At 39.0% G+C, this 16,895-nt stretch overlaps 1 protein-coding gene across 4 annotated transcripts in view; it reads right to left on the reverse strand.

The window, feature by feature from the left end:
* Positions 1 to 813: 813 nt before the first annotated feature.
* Positions 814 to 16,895, reverse strand: part of RBBP8 (RB binding protein 8, endonuclease) — a 32,731-nt gene continuing 16,649 nt past the window's right edge. For 2 of the 4 annotated variants that reach the window (XM_083748244.1, XM_083748243.1), the window contains 10 exons: positions 16,273 to 16,418; positions 15,575 to 15,756; positions 15,189 to 15,312; positions 14,643 to 14,734; positions 13,692 to 13,806; positions 12,381 to 12,545; positions 11,792 to 11,861; positions 10,826 to 10,922; positions 6,919 to 7,060; positions 814 to 1,356 (listed from right to left, as the gene is read on the reverse strand). In XM_083748244.1, coding sequence (XP_083604370.1) covers positions 1,259 to 1,356; positions 6,919 to 7,060; positions 10,826 to 10,922; positions 11,792 to 11,861; positions 12,381 to 12,545; positions 13,692 to 13,806; positions 14,643 to 14,734; positions 15,189 to 15,312; positions 15,575 to 15,756; positions 16,273 to 16,418 — 1,231 coding nt within the window. In that variant the 3' untranslated portion in view covers positions 814 to 1,258. Of the gene's footprint in view, positions 1,357 to 6,918; positions 7,061 to 10,825; positions 10,923 to 11,791; positions 11,862 to 12,380; positions 12,546 to 13,691; positions 13,807 to 14,642; positions 14,735 to 15,188; positions 15,313 to 15,574; positions 16,419 to 16,895 lie in introns of all 4 variants that reach the window. The other 2 variants (XM_083748242.1, XM_083748241.1) reach the window with 1 other exon arrangement.

Below are 16,895 nucleotides of genomic sequence, written 5' to 3' on the forward strand. Positions count from 1 at the left end.
AAAAAATTAACAAAGGAGCCAAAGGTTGGAACACGAAAATATAGATAGAGGTGTATTTTAAATGAATCTTCCACCTTTAGCACAAAATAATTGGATAGATAGTATGAATAGTAGTTAGAATACTTTTTTTAGTGGTAATAATTATGTTAGCAGCCTGATTTTGCATTTTATTCAGGTGTTGATAAGGGGAACACTGCATTTAATAGCTTTGAACAGCATGAAAAATCATTGTATTTCAAAGTTCCCAGTAGTTGAGTTTTTTCCTATGTAAGTGATCTTTTTCTCAAGTGGCTTGGTGTGGTCTGTACATCCTGGTAAGCTAAACTATGGCTTGTTCTCACTGCGCAAATGGGAAGGCTCTCAACTTCTTTTGCTCCTCCCTTTTATGCCCATGCCATACAAGGGTGGGAAACCTTTGGCCCAAAATTGGTTTGCCAGGTGTCTCCTATTGGTCTGCAAGCCCAGTTAAATCAGGCATAGGAAACCTCTTGTCCTCAGATGCTGTTGGACATCAACTTACATCAGCTCCAGGCAGAGTGGCCAATGGTCAGGGATGTTTGAAGCTGTAGTTCAGGGACATCTGCAGAGCCACAGGTTCCTCATCCCAGTGGTAAACCATAGGCAGTGGCATGCAAGCCAGATTTTTGTCTCGAATTTTTGCTGTATTTGTTAGGGGAGCTTTGCAATGATGATGTAGGATTAATAATACAACTGTTAAATTATGAGTGTAAACGCATCTGTTGGACAAATAAGTATTTAAACTTAAGTACAGTATTTAAAATAAAAGATTTGGGAAAGAGCAGGTAGGAAGAGTCATAGTTAAGAAAATCCATTTTTATTAGATTTTTTTCCAAAAAATATTACAAAAGGAAAGTGGTTACAAATTATTTAAGTTATCCAGTGCAACATGGAAGCACCCTCTAAAGTTCCAACTAAAGTTCACAGGAATCTCCTAGACCTGAAGTTAGCAGCTGCAATGTGCTTGGCCCCCGAAAGTGACACCAACTTACACCATGTAAATGTAGCCAGTAGGGAGATGAACTGCAGACTCCAAAGGAACAGAAAACAGGTCCTCCAAACTACAAGGTGCAAAATCAGGACAAGACACAAACATATATACAAAACCCAAAATATATGTACATTAAATAGTTGTGTTTAGGTACCATGATTTTCAGATGGATTTATTTTTTCACTGACTTTAAATATTTATGGAGACAAACAAAAGTATTTCTAAATTTGTAAAATATTATTCCTCAAGTTATGTTTTTTGTTCCTTGCCTTTTGGAGAAAACATCACATTATAAGGCTGTCTTCTCTTAGGACGCTGGCAGGGAGCAAGGTCTTCTTTTATGTAACCTAAAAAAAAAAAAAAAAAGACACAACGAAATTTCAACACATGATTTGGGCAAGAGAAAGCACTATCAAACTGAGCTGGGAGAAATTCCTGCTTATTTCAGTGTTAAGTGGCTTTAAAAAAATTTATATTAAAAATTGTAAAAAAGTGTCCATACGAAAAGTCTAATGTAAGAAGCAATATACAGTGGTACCTCGGGTTAAGAACCTAATTCGTTCCGGAAGTCCGTTTGTAACCTCAAACCGTTCTAAACCTGAGGTACTTTGGCAAATGGGGCCTCCTGCTGCCGCCACCGCGCAATTTCTGTTCTCATCCTGAAGCAAAGTTCTTAACCCGATGTACTATTTCTGGGTTAGTGGAGTCTGTAACCTGAAACGTCCATAACCTGAAGCATCTGTCACCCGAGGTACCACTGTAATCATTACCATTTCCTAAAAAATAGTGGACAAAATATTAGCTTGGTTGGTACAGCCTAAGACTCTTAATCTCAGGGTTGTGGGTTCAAGCCACATTTTGGGGGAAAGATTCCTGCACTGCAGGGGGTTGGACTAGATGACCCTTGTGGTCCCTTCCAACTTTACAATTCTGCAATTATATGATTCTGTTGAAAAGGTTTTTTTTAAAGTTAAATAAGTTCAATGTTACTGAAGTTTCTCATTTCAGGATTCATACACATAAAATGGAAAGAATCTGTCCATTGTCTATGATAAAGACTCTCCTCTTTCCCAAGGGGAGGTGTTGTGAGCGGAAATCGCTTCCCACACTTGCAGGGGGGCGTGGCTAAGCCCCTGCGTTACTGGAGTCCTGTGCCTGTGTCACGCACCCTAGCCAGCCGATCTGGCTGGCTGGGAGGCATGGTTTAGCTGTTTAAAAATGGCCACGGGCACATGAGCGCTGCCTTGTTGTTCTGGCTTCCTTGGATCACCTACCTGCCCTCCCTCTAGGTTTTGCTGACCTTGCTATGGACTTCAGTTGGTCGCCTTGGTTGTCCAAGGGGCCTGGTAGAATTTTTTTCCACTTGGCAGATTGGCACCAGCCACTTGGTCTTTTGCCTACCTCATAGCAAATCGTCAGAACCTTGTAAGGTTTGGTGGTTAGGCAATGGAAAATGTGTTGTGTATTGGAGGGGAGGCTGTGGCCATCACCTCCCCTCCCCTTGAAGGGTATTCTGTTAAAGGAATTTGGCGGTTGTGGTTCCTGTCTGATGCCCAGGTGCTGGCCAGGGCCATGGCATGACTCTCCGCTGACTCTAGGGGAAAGCTTCCAGTTTATTTGCATCAACAAGCTCTTCCTACAGATTGTTAACCCTCGTGTGACTCCCTGCAGAGCGGGCAGGAGTCAAGTATAGTCTGTTCAGATCCAATGCCTAAGCCAATACAGTGGTACTTAATTTATTCTTGAGGTCTGTACTTAACCTGAAACTGTTCTTAACCTGAAGCACCACTTTAGCTAATGGGGCCTCCTGCTGCTGCCATGCCGTCAGAGCACAATTTCTGTTCTCATCCTGAAGCAAAGTTCTTAACCTGAGGTAATATTTCTGGGTTAGCGGAGTCTGTAACCTGAAGCGTATGTAACCCGAGGTACCACTGTACCACTCACATTCTGTAACCAATAAAGTTGTGGCCTTTTTTAGCCCATTAACCTAAAATCATAGAATAGAATAGAATCATAGAATCATAGAGTTGGAAGAGACCACAAGGGCCATCGAGTCCAACCCCCTGCCAAGCAGGAAACACCATCAGAGCACTCCTGACATATGGTTGTCAAGCCTCTGCTTAAAGACCTCCAAAGAAGGAGACTCCACCACACTCCTTGGCAGCAAATTCCACTGTCGAACAGCTCTTACTGTCAGGAAGTTCTTCCTAATGTTTAGGTGGAATCTTCTTTCTTGTAGTTTGGATCCATTGCTCCGTGTCCGCTTCTCTGGAGCAGCAGAAAACAACCTTTCTCCCTCCTCTATGTGACATCCTTTTATATATTTGAACATGGCTATCATATCACCCCTTAACCTTCTCTTCTCCAGGCTAAACATGCCCAGCTCCCTTAGCCGTTCCTCATAAGGCATCGTTTCCAGGCCTTTGACCATTTTGGTTGCCCTCCTCTGGACACGTTCCAGTTTGTCAGTGTCCTTCTTGAACTGTGGTGCCCAGAACTGGACACAGTACTCCAGGTGAGGTCTGACCAGAGCAGAATACAGTGGCACTATTACTTCCCTTGATCTAGATGCTATACTCCTATTGATGCAGCCCAGAATTGCATTGGCTTTTTTAGCTGCTGCGTCACACTGTTGGCTCATGTCAAGTTTGTGGTCAACCAAGACTCCTAGATCCTTTTCACATGTACTGCTCTCAAGCCAGGTGTCACCCATCTTGTATTTGTGCCTCTCATTTTTTTTGCCCAAGTGCAATACTTTACATTTCTCCCTGTTAAAATTCATCGTTTGTTTTGGCCCAGTTCTCTAATCTGTCAAGGTCGTTTGGAAGTGTGATCCTGTCCTCTGGGGTGTTAGCCACCCCTCCCAGTTTGGTGTCATCTGCAAATTTGATCAGGATGCCCTTGAGTCCATCATCCAAGTCATTGATAAAGATGTTGAATAAGACCGGGCCCAAGACAGAACCCTGTGGCACCCCACTAGTCACTCTTCTCCAGGATGAAGAGGAAAATGCTTGTGTCCATGTGTCTTATTTCATCACAAAGCGGGGAGCGGGGCCTCGACTCACAAATTTGTGAAATTATTTGCGCTCTTAACAATTTATCTGGTTATAATACATTTCTTTTAAAAGTTTGTACTTGAAATAAGCTTCTGATATTGGATTTCAGAAATAAGTATATTGGATTTCAGCCAGGAGTGATTAGGAAGCGTATTCCTGTGGAACTACTGCAACCAAACTATTGTGGTCAGCATACCAAACAAGCAGGAAACAGTGTTATTTGGCATTTTAAGCTTCTTAGCCACTTTTGTGGCACAGATTATAGTTCTAGATGTAAGGGTAACTTTCTATGTTGAAACAGGGAAACAATTTGCTAGCATACTATAGAGGTTACAAAAATAAGCTTAGAGTGGAGGTGTCCCTGGTTTATTTTTCATCACAGTAATGGACTGATTGGGCGACACAAGTTACTATCACTTCAACTCAGGCCTGTGTCTGCAATAGGGAGATAATAATATTGAGTCTACCAAGTAAATATTTCTGAAAGTATGTTTGTGATGTACTTCCAGCACTTAGGAAAAGTGCTAAATAAACTGAAAATATTATCACTTGCTATTATTATAAAGATTAATGAATGTATGTATAAATATTTAACAGGGTGCACAACTAATACATTTAAAACACTGATGAACTCTCATGAGACATGAATGATATTGCAAAAAGACTACCAGCACAATCCACTGAAATAAATGGCCACGCTCCCATTTATTTTAGCAGTCCTAGTTTAAGTGTCCATAGCACCCCAGCCACAGCAATTATCTGGTACATACCTATGTCATACAAGCTGTCCTAGCTTTATTTATAAGAAATGTTTCTTTTGAGCAATAGTTTGACACACTGGGCACAATGCTGGTTATACACCTGATGATGAAATCTTGCTTGTCTTAGGATTTGAACATGGGGTATATTGAACATGGATTCAGTTTCCCCTATTAGCAAAATCCAAGTGAGCCAACTGGTACTGGCAGTTCTCTGCAGAAAGTTTGTGGGAGGTCTGGGCTTTGCCAGGTCCCTATGTTGGACATGGCATCCCTTGTACAGAACAGGAAAGACTCTACCTGTCCCAAACGAGTAACGCCTGAATCTTGTCTAGTCTTCCTGCTAGTAAAACAGGTGACCTGAGCTCCAGATAAGGACAAATTGGCTCCCTGCTGTTCCATCTCCTTGCATAAAAATGTTAGTTCAAAAAGTTGTTCCTTGTTGTGAAGTGCCACTGGCAGTGCAGAGTGAAAAAAGTTAGGCGCTTTTCTCAAGTACACCCACTTAAATAATGGCATTCTAAATAACTAAGAGTAACTTTGTGCTTGAAAGGCTTCTGGCATGAAAACTCTAAACTAAATAAGAGGTATTTTATGAGGAAGCTGGTGATCTCTAGATACTCTTTAAAAGGAAATGGGATTGCTATAGTTTTTTTCATGGCTTCCTGCATATGAAAGCAGTATAGCACTAATCTACTGGGAGATCATTTAATGCCTGGATTGCATTCAGATAAAGAATGCGTGTACTGCAGCAACTAGAAACTGATTTAAGGAGGATTCCACCAATGAATACTACTTCTGATTACATATACAGTGGTAAACTATACAAAACATATTTTTTCTTGAATATTTATGTGCTGGGTTTCTTTTTCTTTTCCCCACCAAACTATTTCACGTTGGTCACATTTGCACATCATGGTAAACCATGATTAACTGTTTAAGACAGATGCACAGATGGCTCCTGTTTCATTGCCCCCATATTGTGAACAAAAAACTACAAAATCCCTGACTTAGCATTACATTTGAACCATTTGGCTTATGCAAACCAAACAGAAAGCAGGAAGCAAAGAACAAACCCTTCCTTCACACTGTGGTTTGACTGAAACAAATCAAACCATGATCTCCAGTTCAGATTTAACACTAAGCCAGGCATCATTGTTTAGTGCCAGGAAGGAGCCAAGCAGGTGTTGTCTATGTGTTCATAGCAAACTAGTAACTGGTTTACCATGAAGTGCAATGCAGCCATTGTTTCTCATTCTGAAACATCAACAACCGTAAGTTCTGTTTTCAGACAGGTGGGTAGCTAAGTAAAGGGAACACTTTGTTAAGTATTTGAAATACTTTAATAAATGTAAAAATAGTGGGAGGAATTCAACGTCACACTAAAACATGTTCCACCAATGCAAGCATTTCTGCTTGTCCAATGGAATGACCTCTCTCCTCCCTCCCATGTGCTGTTCTGGTTTTTCTCCCAACCCTCTCAAAGCCAATTTTGACATACATGGGCAGGGGAGGGGGGAAAGCCCCTTTGTGCTAACAGGAGCCCTTGTATGGGCTCCTACTAGTGAAAGTACTTAGTTGAATCTGGCCCAAGTTTCCCCCCAGTGGTAGTTCTGTAGGCTGGTACTGCAGATTCCTGTAATGTTCAGTACAACCCAATTGGCTGATGAAACATTTATTTTAATATTTGCGAACTGCACGTTCATATAAACTATCTCAAGGCAGTATACAGACTAAAAACACAGTATTACAATAAAAACATCAAACGCAGCAGTTTGAGCTGGTTGGCAAAGAATCTCAGGTTTTAAAGACCTGTCATAATCACACAGTTTTAAAAATATGTCTAAAAATGATCATGCCTGCTGAACCTGTATTAACAAGGATTAGCAAACTTGTGGTAAGGAGTTCCACAGTGTAGTGCCTGCCACACTAAAGACTCGGCCCCTGGAAAAGGCCAGCTGAACCTCAGGGGTCTAGGCGACCACCAAACAGCTCAATCAGAAGACCTCAACGATCAAGTCTGAATATGAAGAAGACAGATCTGTGTCTGTTAGTTGACTGTACCACCTTTTAAGCCACTATTTCACATACTTGCCTCTTTCAACACACATCTGGGTGGATGGGAATCCAACTTCCCAGAAATTTTCTGGTGTATCAGGAGGAACATAGCGAGACCGATGCCTTGAACAGGCAGCTAACTTCTTTTCCCTCTCCTCTTCTGGAAAATCTGCATAGTACTAAAGAGATATTGCAGAAACTCAGTATTAAGAAATAACTCCTGAACCAGAATACCCAAAAAAGTTTCCATTACTTATCTCCCCAGGCACTCTTGAAGGAAAGTGGTTTTCTAACTCCATTTCAAGCAAGGTTTAGGCCAGGGTCTGGCACAGAAACTGCTTTGGTTGATGACTTCTGTCAGAAGAGAGACAGGGAAATGTGTCCCTATTAATTATCCTTGACCTCTCAGCAGCATCTGATACCATCAACCATGGTATCCTTCTGGAGTGGCTGCCCGAGTTAGGGATGGGTGGTTCCGACCCTGCTTGGATGGTAGTTTCCAGAGGGTGATGCTGGGTGAGTGTCTGGAAATTTCAGCTGGTGGAGAATTCAGCAGCCAGTCTGCTCACCGGGGCAAGATGGTTTGAGCATATTTCACCAATTCCGGCCTGACAGTGGTGCAGTGTTACTCTCATCCTTCCTGCTCCCCATTTCACCTCATGTCTAATCTGATTCTAACAGGATAATACAGTGGTACCAAGGTTAAGTACTTAATTCGTTCCGGAGGTCTGTTCTTAACCTGAAACTGTTCTTAACCTGAAGTACCACTTTAGCTAATGGGGCCTCCTGCTGCCGCCGTAACACAATTTCTGTTCTCATCCTGAAGCAAAGTTCTTAACCTGAGGTACTATTTCTGGGTTAGCTGAGTCTGTAACCTGAAGCGTAAGTAACCCATTCCCTTAGAATGGGATGTCTGTTGCCAGATTCTTATTTATTTTAGATCAGGTGTGTTTCCTGCTTCAGGGTACTGAGTCTAGGCGACCTTTAGCTTCTTTGCAGTTTGACAGTTCTAAGGTTCCGAAAACAATGTGCAGTATCTTCCCACTGACCTGAATAGCAGTTACAAACTCACATATAAAGGCTCTCTAAAGAGGCTCCAGAATACTTCAAGGGGGAGTACATTTAATCCCCTTTGCGTTTACTAAGATAATATGCTGTGCTTCAAGCCATGGTCCCTGTCAGAACTGTATGATACAGATATTGTGCAGGACCACATTGTCTATATGTATTCAGAAATCTCTTTCTTAAAGCTAAATTCTTGCTTCAGTTGAACTAGAAATCTGACAGCTTGCAAATTCCAAACACTGAGGAATCATAAAAAGGGTCTAATATATAATGCCAAAAGGGGCATATCATGTAGGCAGTGAGTAGAAAATATTAGTTTCTGAACAGCGGTGCTTAGAAAACATGTGGGATTTTAAAGGCTGGTTTACACATTTGAGTTCTGGTGACTGAAGGGATGAAATGCATGGGCAAAACAAACACCACAACACATTCACATCACCTCCCATGCAGTGATTATTCATGGAGTCAGTTCACATATTCAGCTGAAAGTCTCTCTCAGACCTAAGATTTTCTGCTGTGGCAATGGTGGGCCTTAAGGCCATTCCCTAAGTTTTCCCTACTTCCATCAACAAAGAAAAGAGGAAAGCAGAGGAACCTAACATCTATTAAAAAAAAAATAAATCCCAAGAAAGGGTTTAGGCAGAGTTCCACAGTGCCCTGCACTCTTTTTTAGGATTTCATTTCATTTATGAAGTTTAGTGTACCAAAAAAAGGTGCCTTTTGGACAGGATTTTTTTTAAAACCAAACAACACAAAGCACTATCATATTGGCTGTACAAAATACTGAATGTAGTCAACCCATATGATAGCTCAGTTGGTAGAGCATGAGACTCTTAATCTCAGGGTCATAGGTTTGAGTCCCATGTTGGGCAAAAGATTCCTGCATCGCAGGGGGTTGGACTAAATGACCCTTGTGGTCCCTTCTAACTCTACAAATTCTATGCTTCTGTCTCACACCCCCTTATTTTGGTGCAATGCTACTGCTGAAATTCCACCTGCCTTTGTGAAAATAGTTTGCTTGGATTGCTTATATTAAAAGCCTCTTTCTATAAGTGTTTTAAAATTCTTCCTTTATTCTTAACATTTCTTCTTTATAAAAAATATTCCCCATGTGTTTCCAATCTCATAGTCACTACCATGAGTAACTCACCAAAATCTAACAAGAGACAAGTTCTTAAAGAGAAGTCTTGCACTGTGCAGAGACAGGAAATTAAAATTGTTCACACACAGCTCTTGGCACAAGACACAGAGCTGCTTTTATGTCCCTTTCTTATTATTCTAGGCTTCTGGATTTCACATATTTTGGAACAAAATTAAGCTTCACAGTAGGCTATAGATTAAGCTATGTGCAATACAGAAAGGTATCACAAAGTTTTTATTAAGTTTGCATTAAGCTCCTTATTTTTAAATATTTAATTTCAGAAACATACAGTTGGGTGTGTGTTTTTTAAAAAATGGGAAGAATAGATAAGAAAGATGGTTAAAAATACAAGTTAAAAACAGTAAATGGAATCTCTTACATAGTATAAGACTCATCTATGCTCCCCAACAAATTGTAGAATACATTAATGAATGAATTACATGTGTTCTTCCAGCCAGAGTGGATTTGATTTAAATCAAATTGGTTTAAATCACTAGTCAGTAAGGCTTGATTTAAATCATTTTTACAGAAAGGTTCAACCTTGCTAGCATCCTCTTAATATTTACAACCAGAGGAAGGTTTCATTTTTGGAATAATAAATTTTCAGAGTAGTTTTTACAGATACATCAAAAATTACTGATTTGGTTATACTATCAGAAATACATAGACAGATAATTATGAAATTATTGTTTATATTTGGACAACTTTTTTGCTGTACTTTATTGGAAGGAGAAAAATAATCATTTCCTTAATAACAATTTAAACAATTTATTTAACTAAAACAATAACATTATAGCATATGTATCCATGTTTGTTAACCGATGTGATTAAACTTTTTTTATATATATATTTTTAAAAACACCTTAGACTGAGTTTTAGCACACATGAAAAACTTTAAACAAATCCTTATTTCCTGATGAATAGTCTTTGAACTATAATGTAACTTAAACAGAAAACTATCTTTAGAAAGACTTTTCCTCCAGAAGCATTTTATTTTAAAAATCCGATTAAAATAAAACTGATTTAAATAAAAAAAACTGATTTAAATTTAAAAATCCATTTTTAAAAGAAATAAATAAATCATTTATTTTTATCCACTCTGCTTACAGCATAATTAGATGTAATTTGTATCAAGTTATTTGATGCAATAACTTAAGACTGGGGAGAAATGCTTAAAGTAGAAAAGCAGTGTATAAATTATTCATATGTATTATTCCCTTGTGATGATAAATGGTCAATTTCAATCTTAGTATGGATTTTTAAAATATTTTTTGGGGGGAGTTCCTAAAACTATGCAGGGAGTGTCTAGGGCTCTCTTCCAACTGCAGCCCTCACCGCATACAAATAGCAACTTCTGACGTCAGGGGATCCTCGGAAGCATGAGTTAAAAACTGTAAATCTCAAGTTGCAGGAGACCCTGTGCACCTATAGAAGTGTCCAAGAGATTTCACAGCCATTTTCAGTTTTAATCTATAGTCTATTTTTGCACTGTTTGAAATCAGGAGTCTTTACTGCACTCTGTTATTTCCATTTCTTCCCAATACATATTTTAGTCAAGCAGGTAGCTAAATATTCAAAAATAAAGGCCATGCATGCCTTGGTTAAATGCACACTGCACGATTTCATCAGCTATGCTACAGATATATGTCTCTGTATATGAAATTCATGAGATACCTAAATTATTCTATTGAAAAAGCAGAATGAGGTTCATGATATCAAGGAAAAATAATTAACTTACTATTTCACATTCCTTACAAGTGTGTCCAGGTAATTTTTTCCTTTCCTCTTTTTTACGGACCACCTCAATGTGAGGAAAATCTAATACAGTGTTCCTTCTGGAAAGTAAACAGAAATTGCTAGATCTAAACAAGGTTGCAAGTATTATTTTATGTATAAGAAAACTATAATTTACTTATTTATTACCTGTCTTTTACCCTAAGGTCCCAGGGTGAATTACAGCATTAAAGCACGTTATTATAAACAATTTTACAACTTTAAACTATTCAAGACAACTATGTTGGTTTAATGTTCCATCAAGTTGCTTTAACAATTTCAGTTTTGCTGTTGCTTTATGATTAATTATAAAACATACTTAAAATGGGATCTATAACTGTTGTGGCAGCTAACTTAAATATTGTACATCTGAATATTTTGCTACTTTTTATGTTTACTGCTTTTTTATGTTTATATAACCAATGAGAGTTAAGAATAGATGGCCACCATAATTGTCATTCAAATCCTGTTCACTTCAAAAGGATTTGACCACAGTATTATTTTAGGTATAATGGGCAAAGGCACAACTTATCAGTGCAAGCCACTAAATGCTGTTACTGTTAATCTCTGTTCATCTTTAAAAGGTGCTGAACAAGACAATGGACAGAGAGGCTTGGAAGGAACGGTAAGAATCCCATGTTAATATAACTGACAGTAATGGAAGATATATCCCTATGTCTTTCATCTTCTTCATTCTCCACAAACTGGAAACAGGTATATGTTTAATCTACCATCAACTAAAATAAAGCAGTGCATTTTTACACCCAATTTACATTATGACTCTTCTCAAAGTTTACTTGATCTTTTTCAAACTATGACGTCCCAGTTCTGCCATGTAATTACTTGAAGAAAAACAAGTGAATAATCTTTTTTTAATACAGAAGAAGTCTGGTTGCCTTAAAGATGATTTTCACAAGCATATGGTATGTACCTTTCATCACTTTTATAATATGATTCCACAAAAGCCTTCTGTTTGGTTTTATCTTGTTTGTCTCCATGCCCTGAAAATACAGAACACGTCATGAGTTTAAGGAAACGAACTTGGTCACAGCCAACTACAATATAGATTTCTCAGTACTTGAAAACAATGATAATTTCCCTTGAACACCTAGATCTTTTAAAAGATAATGACTTGGTTTCTAATTAGCCCTCCTTGAATGGTAGGGCTCCTTCTCCTTAGAGGGAACTGGGATCCAGTAGACATTGCTGCTAGAGTACATGGGTGGTGCACACTTTTTGATAGGCTTCCCTTCCTTCTGCTGCCTCAAGCTGCTTTGGGAGGGTCCCTCAAACATCTGGGGTAGATTTTCAAGGGAAGAGGAGACAGCGGAGAACTGTCACCTACTTCTAGCAGCAGGAACATCCCATTAGTGGAAGACCACTCACAAACAGCTCTCCTAACTAAGGTTCCGCTGGCAGCACTATCCATAGTTGAAATCCTATGTGCATTGAAAATAAAGCTGTAACTCATCCTCACCCAATGTTGGCAGTGAATTACAAGTCTAAAAACAAATACATACTCTGTAGGCTTTTCTTTACTGTTGACATTTCCTTCTTTTCTTCCTCTTGACAAGACTCCCTATTGTTACATCCTAGGACATTGTCATCTTCTAGATAGGATTCATATTCTTCATATGATGTCCGATCAAATATTTCTGCAAAGGTGTCGTTTCTTCTTTTCTCTCCTTCGACAAATGTGAGCAACAATTATTACTAGCATTATTCTTGACACGTTGAGCTAAAAAGCAGCATGATCTACTTGAATATTTAGTAGCAGATGAATAAAACCAATCAGGTTCTATAACTAGCTTTGTTATTTATTAACTTAAGGCATGCCATCTAGATTATCTGTATTAGAAAGATGGACCAACCCATGACTTAAATAGCTTCTTGGGAATTTCTGGTAGATACTAGAATATAGAAAGAGAATAATGACAATTTTATATCTTCTTTCTTGGCATTGTTCAAAATTGTATCCTAAGAGGTGGGGTATAAATAACTGTAAAAAATAAGTTTCTTAAGAACCTGCAGGGTATTGGGGGGGTATTACCTTTTAATATGAACTGGCTGAGGGCTTTTCTTTTTCTTTTTTTATAATCTTGCTGCCAGTTTAGGCTGCGACTTTGCTGCCCTCAGCAGCCTGGCAGGCTTCACTGCAACATTCTGACTGGGGCATTCCATCTCAAGAATGCCAAAAGGCTGCACAGAGCAGGGTAAAGGTGTTTTTTGTGTGTGGGTTTAAGTAGACAAGCTACCACATTCCAGGCCTGTTGTAGTTTCTGAACTGTCTTCCAGGATAGCTGAGCATATAGTACATTACAGCAGTACACTTGAGAAGCTACCAGACTTTTAAGGACTCTAGTCATATAATTCACCTCCATAAAAGACACACAGCTACCAAGTTAGACAAAGCTCAAGAAACATACAGTACACCAGGCCATAGTTTACAACATTGCTGGGTCCAGAAGACTATAATAATGACTATGGTTCCTTATAGGAGAGTTATAAGGCTATAAAGCATGGAAAAAATACACGGCTTATTTTCAAGTCAAACATAAGCATTTTGAACCTCTGGACCCAGCCAATTGTTCTATTGTCCTCATTCTCTAAGCTGTGCATTGTTGGAGTGGGGCTTATTCTCTTTATCTTTCCAGTGAACTGATGGACTGTTCATGCATTTTCCATCATCCCTTCTTAAATGCTAACCAGGGAAGTCATCTTGGTACATGGGGCAGCCATGTGTGTGCCATACATCCCTATATGCAAAGGAGCTTGTAATTGTTATATTCAGTTTTTCACTTGTGTTATTAAAACAAACAAAAATAACTTACTTGAACTGTTTACTTCTTTATGTTCTTGATTTTTCATTCTTACTAGAATACTATCACTGACATATGTATAGTCCATGTCTACAGTCTCTGCTTCAGTTCTTGTTTGGATCCCTTCCTTTTAGGCAACAGAGTCACAAAACAATTATGTAACAATTTTTTTAGGATATTGCAATCAAATACATATTTTAAACTTCTATACCAGAGCAAATACCAGGAACAAAAAAGTGTTCAGACTGTGGATCACATTTTAAGATTCTGCAAGAATCCTTTGGAGGGGTAGATCACACATATTCATTTAGTAGTGTTATCACGTGCAAGCTGTGTAAAATGTAATCTGAGAGATCTCTGATCTAAACCTCAGCATCTCCCACGATTCACCAGGCCTGAAAATATTCTTCAAATCATTCTCCAAAACTAGTCTATAAACTTCCAAACATTGATGATCTATCACATAAATGACGTAAGCAAATGTACTAACTCAGTTTCATGTTAGCAAATGAACTATTACATTTGAGGAAGCAACCCACCAAAGTCATTAGTATTTTTAAAAAACCAAAACAAAACTGAATGAGCCTCTCTTTCAATGAAATATATAATACTCCCTCTGTGAGATGCAGGCAAACTTTCCTGAGTAAGACTCAAGAAAATCTGAGTATCTTTTTCTTAATGAATTATCTTTCTATGAATAAACAATTTCCACTTGCCTTCCCAAGCTGGTAGAATTATACAAGAGAAACTCAGAAACTGCAGATCCGAATTGGCTTTCTAAGCGTTTGCAAGACCAGGAACTAGGTTTACATTTTTCTATCGTTTCTGAAACTAACATTACTTCAAATAGGAACCATTCTAGTCTTGCTTTATTTTGAGTAAAGCACAACAGGTTAATAGCCATAAATAATATTTTGGTTTGTTCTGGGAGCTTAGTAATAGTCATACTATAAGATTGCTTACTTTTGCATCTATCAGAGTAACATCCATTTTGTATTGGGAAAGGTCTGCTCCTGGGTCTATGCTCCACTGCACATTTTCCAAGGGTGAATTATCTTCAAAAGAAGAGAGAATTAATTTGTAAAAGAAATGAATGTTCTAAAAGTCTTAGAATTCTAAGGATATGCAGATCAAAAAACCCCCAAGACAAATAGTGACTATTCCAGACCTCAACTGTTATAAAAGGGCAAATTTTCAAAGGTATCCTCAAGATCGTTGAAAAAGTGTGACAGCCCTGGAATTGGCACCCCTGTTTTCCTTTTTATTACTGTCAATAGAAGGGTGGCTTTTTGTTTTAAGGCTGACTGAGGCAAAAACCTTGCGGAAATCCACCCCTTTTGCCCTGGCTGAAGCAAGTTGACAGGATTATGGATGTAGCAGACACTCACTACAGATCTGTCCCTAATGGGTATGCAGGATCGCTGTTAGATGATGGTAACGCCAATAAAAGGGCAAGACAAAGAACACCAATGTTCTGATATTTCAATAATACAATGAGTTACAAGGTACCTTGTTCCTTGTGCAGATTTGCGGTTTTCACTCTGCAGGGATTTGGTTGAAGCACAGATGCTGGCTCACCTACTGCAGTTTGTAACCTTATCCTCTTATTTGTTGGTTTATGGACACCAGCAGCCTACCAACACAATTACAATGTTAAAAACCTTTTGCCCGAATATTCTGTCTATGCTGTTCATAATTCACATTGGCCAGCTGTATCAGTCTCCTGATCCCCCAACCTAGAAGTACAAATAAGTAGTAAGAAAGTTCCCCCGGCAAATGTTGCATAACTGTCATGTGAACTCTCTCTTCGGCAAAGAAGCAAAAGAAATACTACCGTTCCCCGAAAAGTTCAGGTGATTATTTATGCTAGGTAACAGTGTTGCTCACAAACTTACCTCCATATCTTCAGAGAGCTCTGATTCCAGGACGTCGTTTGGTGGATTACAAAAGGCAGTGATCTCTTCTTTTATTTGTACTTGAGGTTCTCTCTCCAGGGATGCTTCCTGTACACAGGGATCCTCTGGTGAATCTTGGCTCATTAGATAACCAACGATGGTTTTAGATGAATAATCTTTCACTGGTGGTTGAAAAACATCACAAAGAGTTGCTTGCCTCAGCCTAGTTTTGGACGTCTCAGTACTTACATGGCTTTTTCCTTGACAGCGAAAACCCGAAAAGCGATCAGATAAATCTAAAGGCTTATCAGTTATATTATCTCTATTGATAGGAGAATTGTCTGCATGGGAAGGGAAGGCATTTTCTTTTTCAGAGCTGATCACATGCCCACTCCTTTCATCGGGTTTCTTCCTTTTAGGGCATCGGCTGCCTAATTGTTTCCGTGATGGATGAAGGAAGTCACTCTCGCCTGTCTCATCTTTATCTAAATGTGTGTTGGTCACACATGTTATGGGCTCATCTGCATTCTGTTTCAGAACCACTTGCTTACCGGTTGGAGCCTGGCTGATAACAGAGGTTATTTCAGTCCCAGGGTTAAGCGGTACAACAAAAGCAACATCTTCAGATACTGATTTCACTTTCTCAGATCTAGAATAGGAAGAATTGTTGATGGAGTTGTTTTTCAGATTTGACTTACGTCCTGTTGCCAACACAGAAGAGGAAAGACTTGTACTGTGGCCCAAGCTGCTCTTCTTCACATTTGCAGAGGCTCCAAAAACAGGAGAAGGTACCTTAGAATCCCAGTCTGTAAGTGGAGAAGCGTCCTCAGGTGGATCTGAAAATCTGAATAGTTAAAAGTTGAAAATATTTTTTCCCCGCTAATGTGAACTAGTACAAAAAACAAACCAGTCCATTGAAAAAAAGTAACATCCAGCATAAGGCTGTAACTGTTATTTAAGAGAGGAATTAAATTATCACTCCCTTCTGAAAGACTGGATTTATTGTCAGAAACATCAACATAAGAAGAGCTGGATACACTCCAAACTAAGAAAACCCTGATTTTGAACAAAGGTTGCAATGTAGGCTCAATAGGATGAAAGGTAAGTAGGTTTGTTCAATATCCTGCTCAAAGATCCTTGGGTTTCTGAGTCTTTAGCACAAGGGTAAGGAACCTTTGGCCCTCCAGATGCTGGAAGGCCCATCAGCTCCAGGTAGCATGGCAACAGATGATGTGAGATATAGTCCAATAACAAATGGAGGTCCACAGATTCATCATCCATGCTTTAGCAGATGCTGCCATGAGGTTTTAACCTTCTGTCC

Source organism: Podarcis gaigeae (genome assembly GCF_964106915.1).
Source record: "Podarcis gaigeae genome assembly, chromosome: 7".
NCBI lineage: Eukaryota > Metazoa > Chordata > Lepidosauria > Squamata > Lacertidae > Podarcis > Podarcis gaigeae.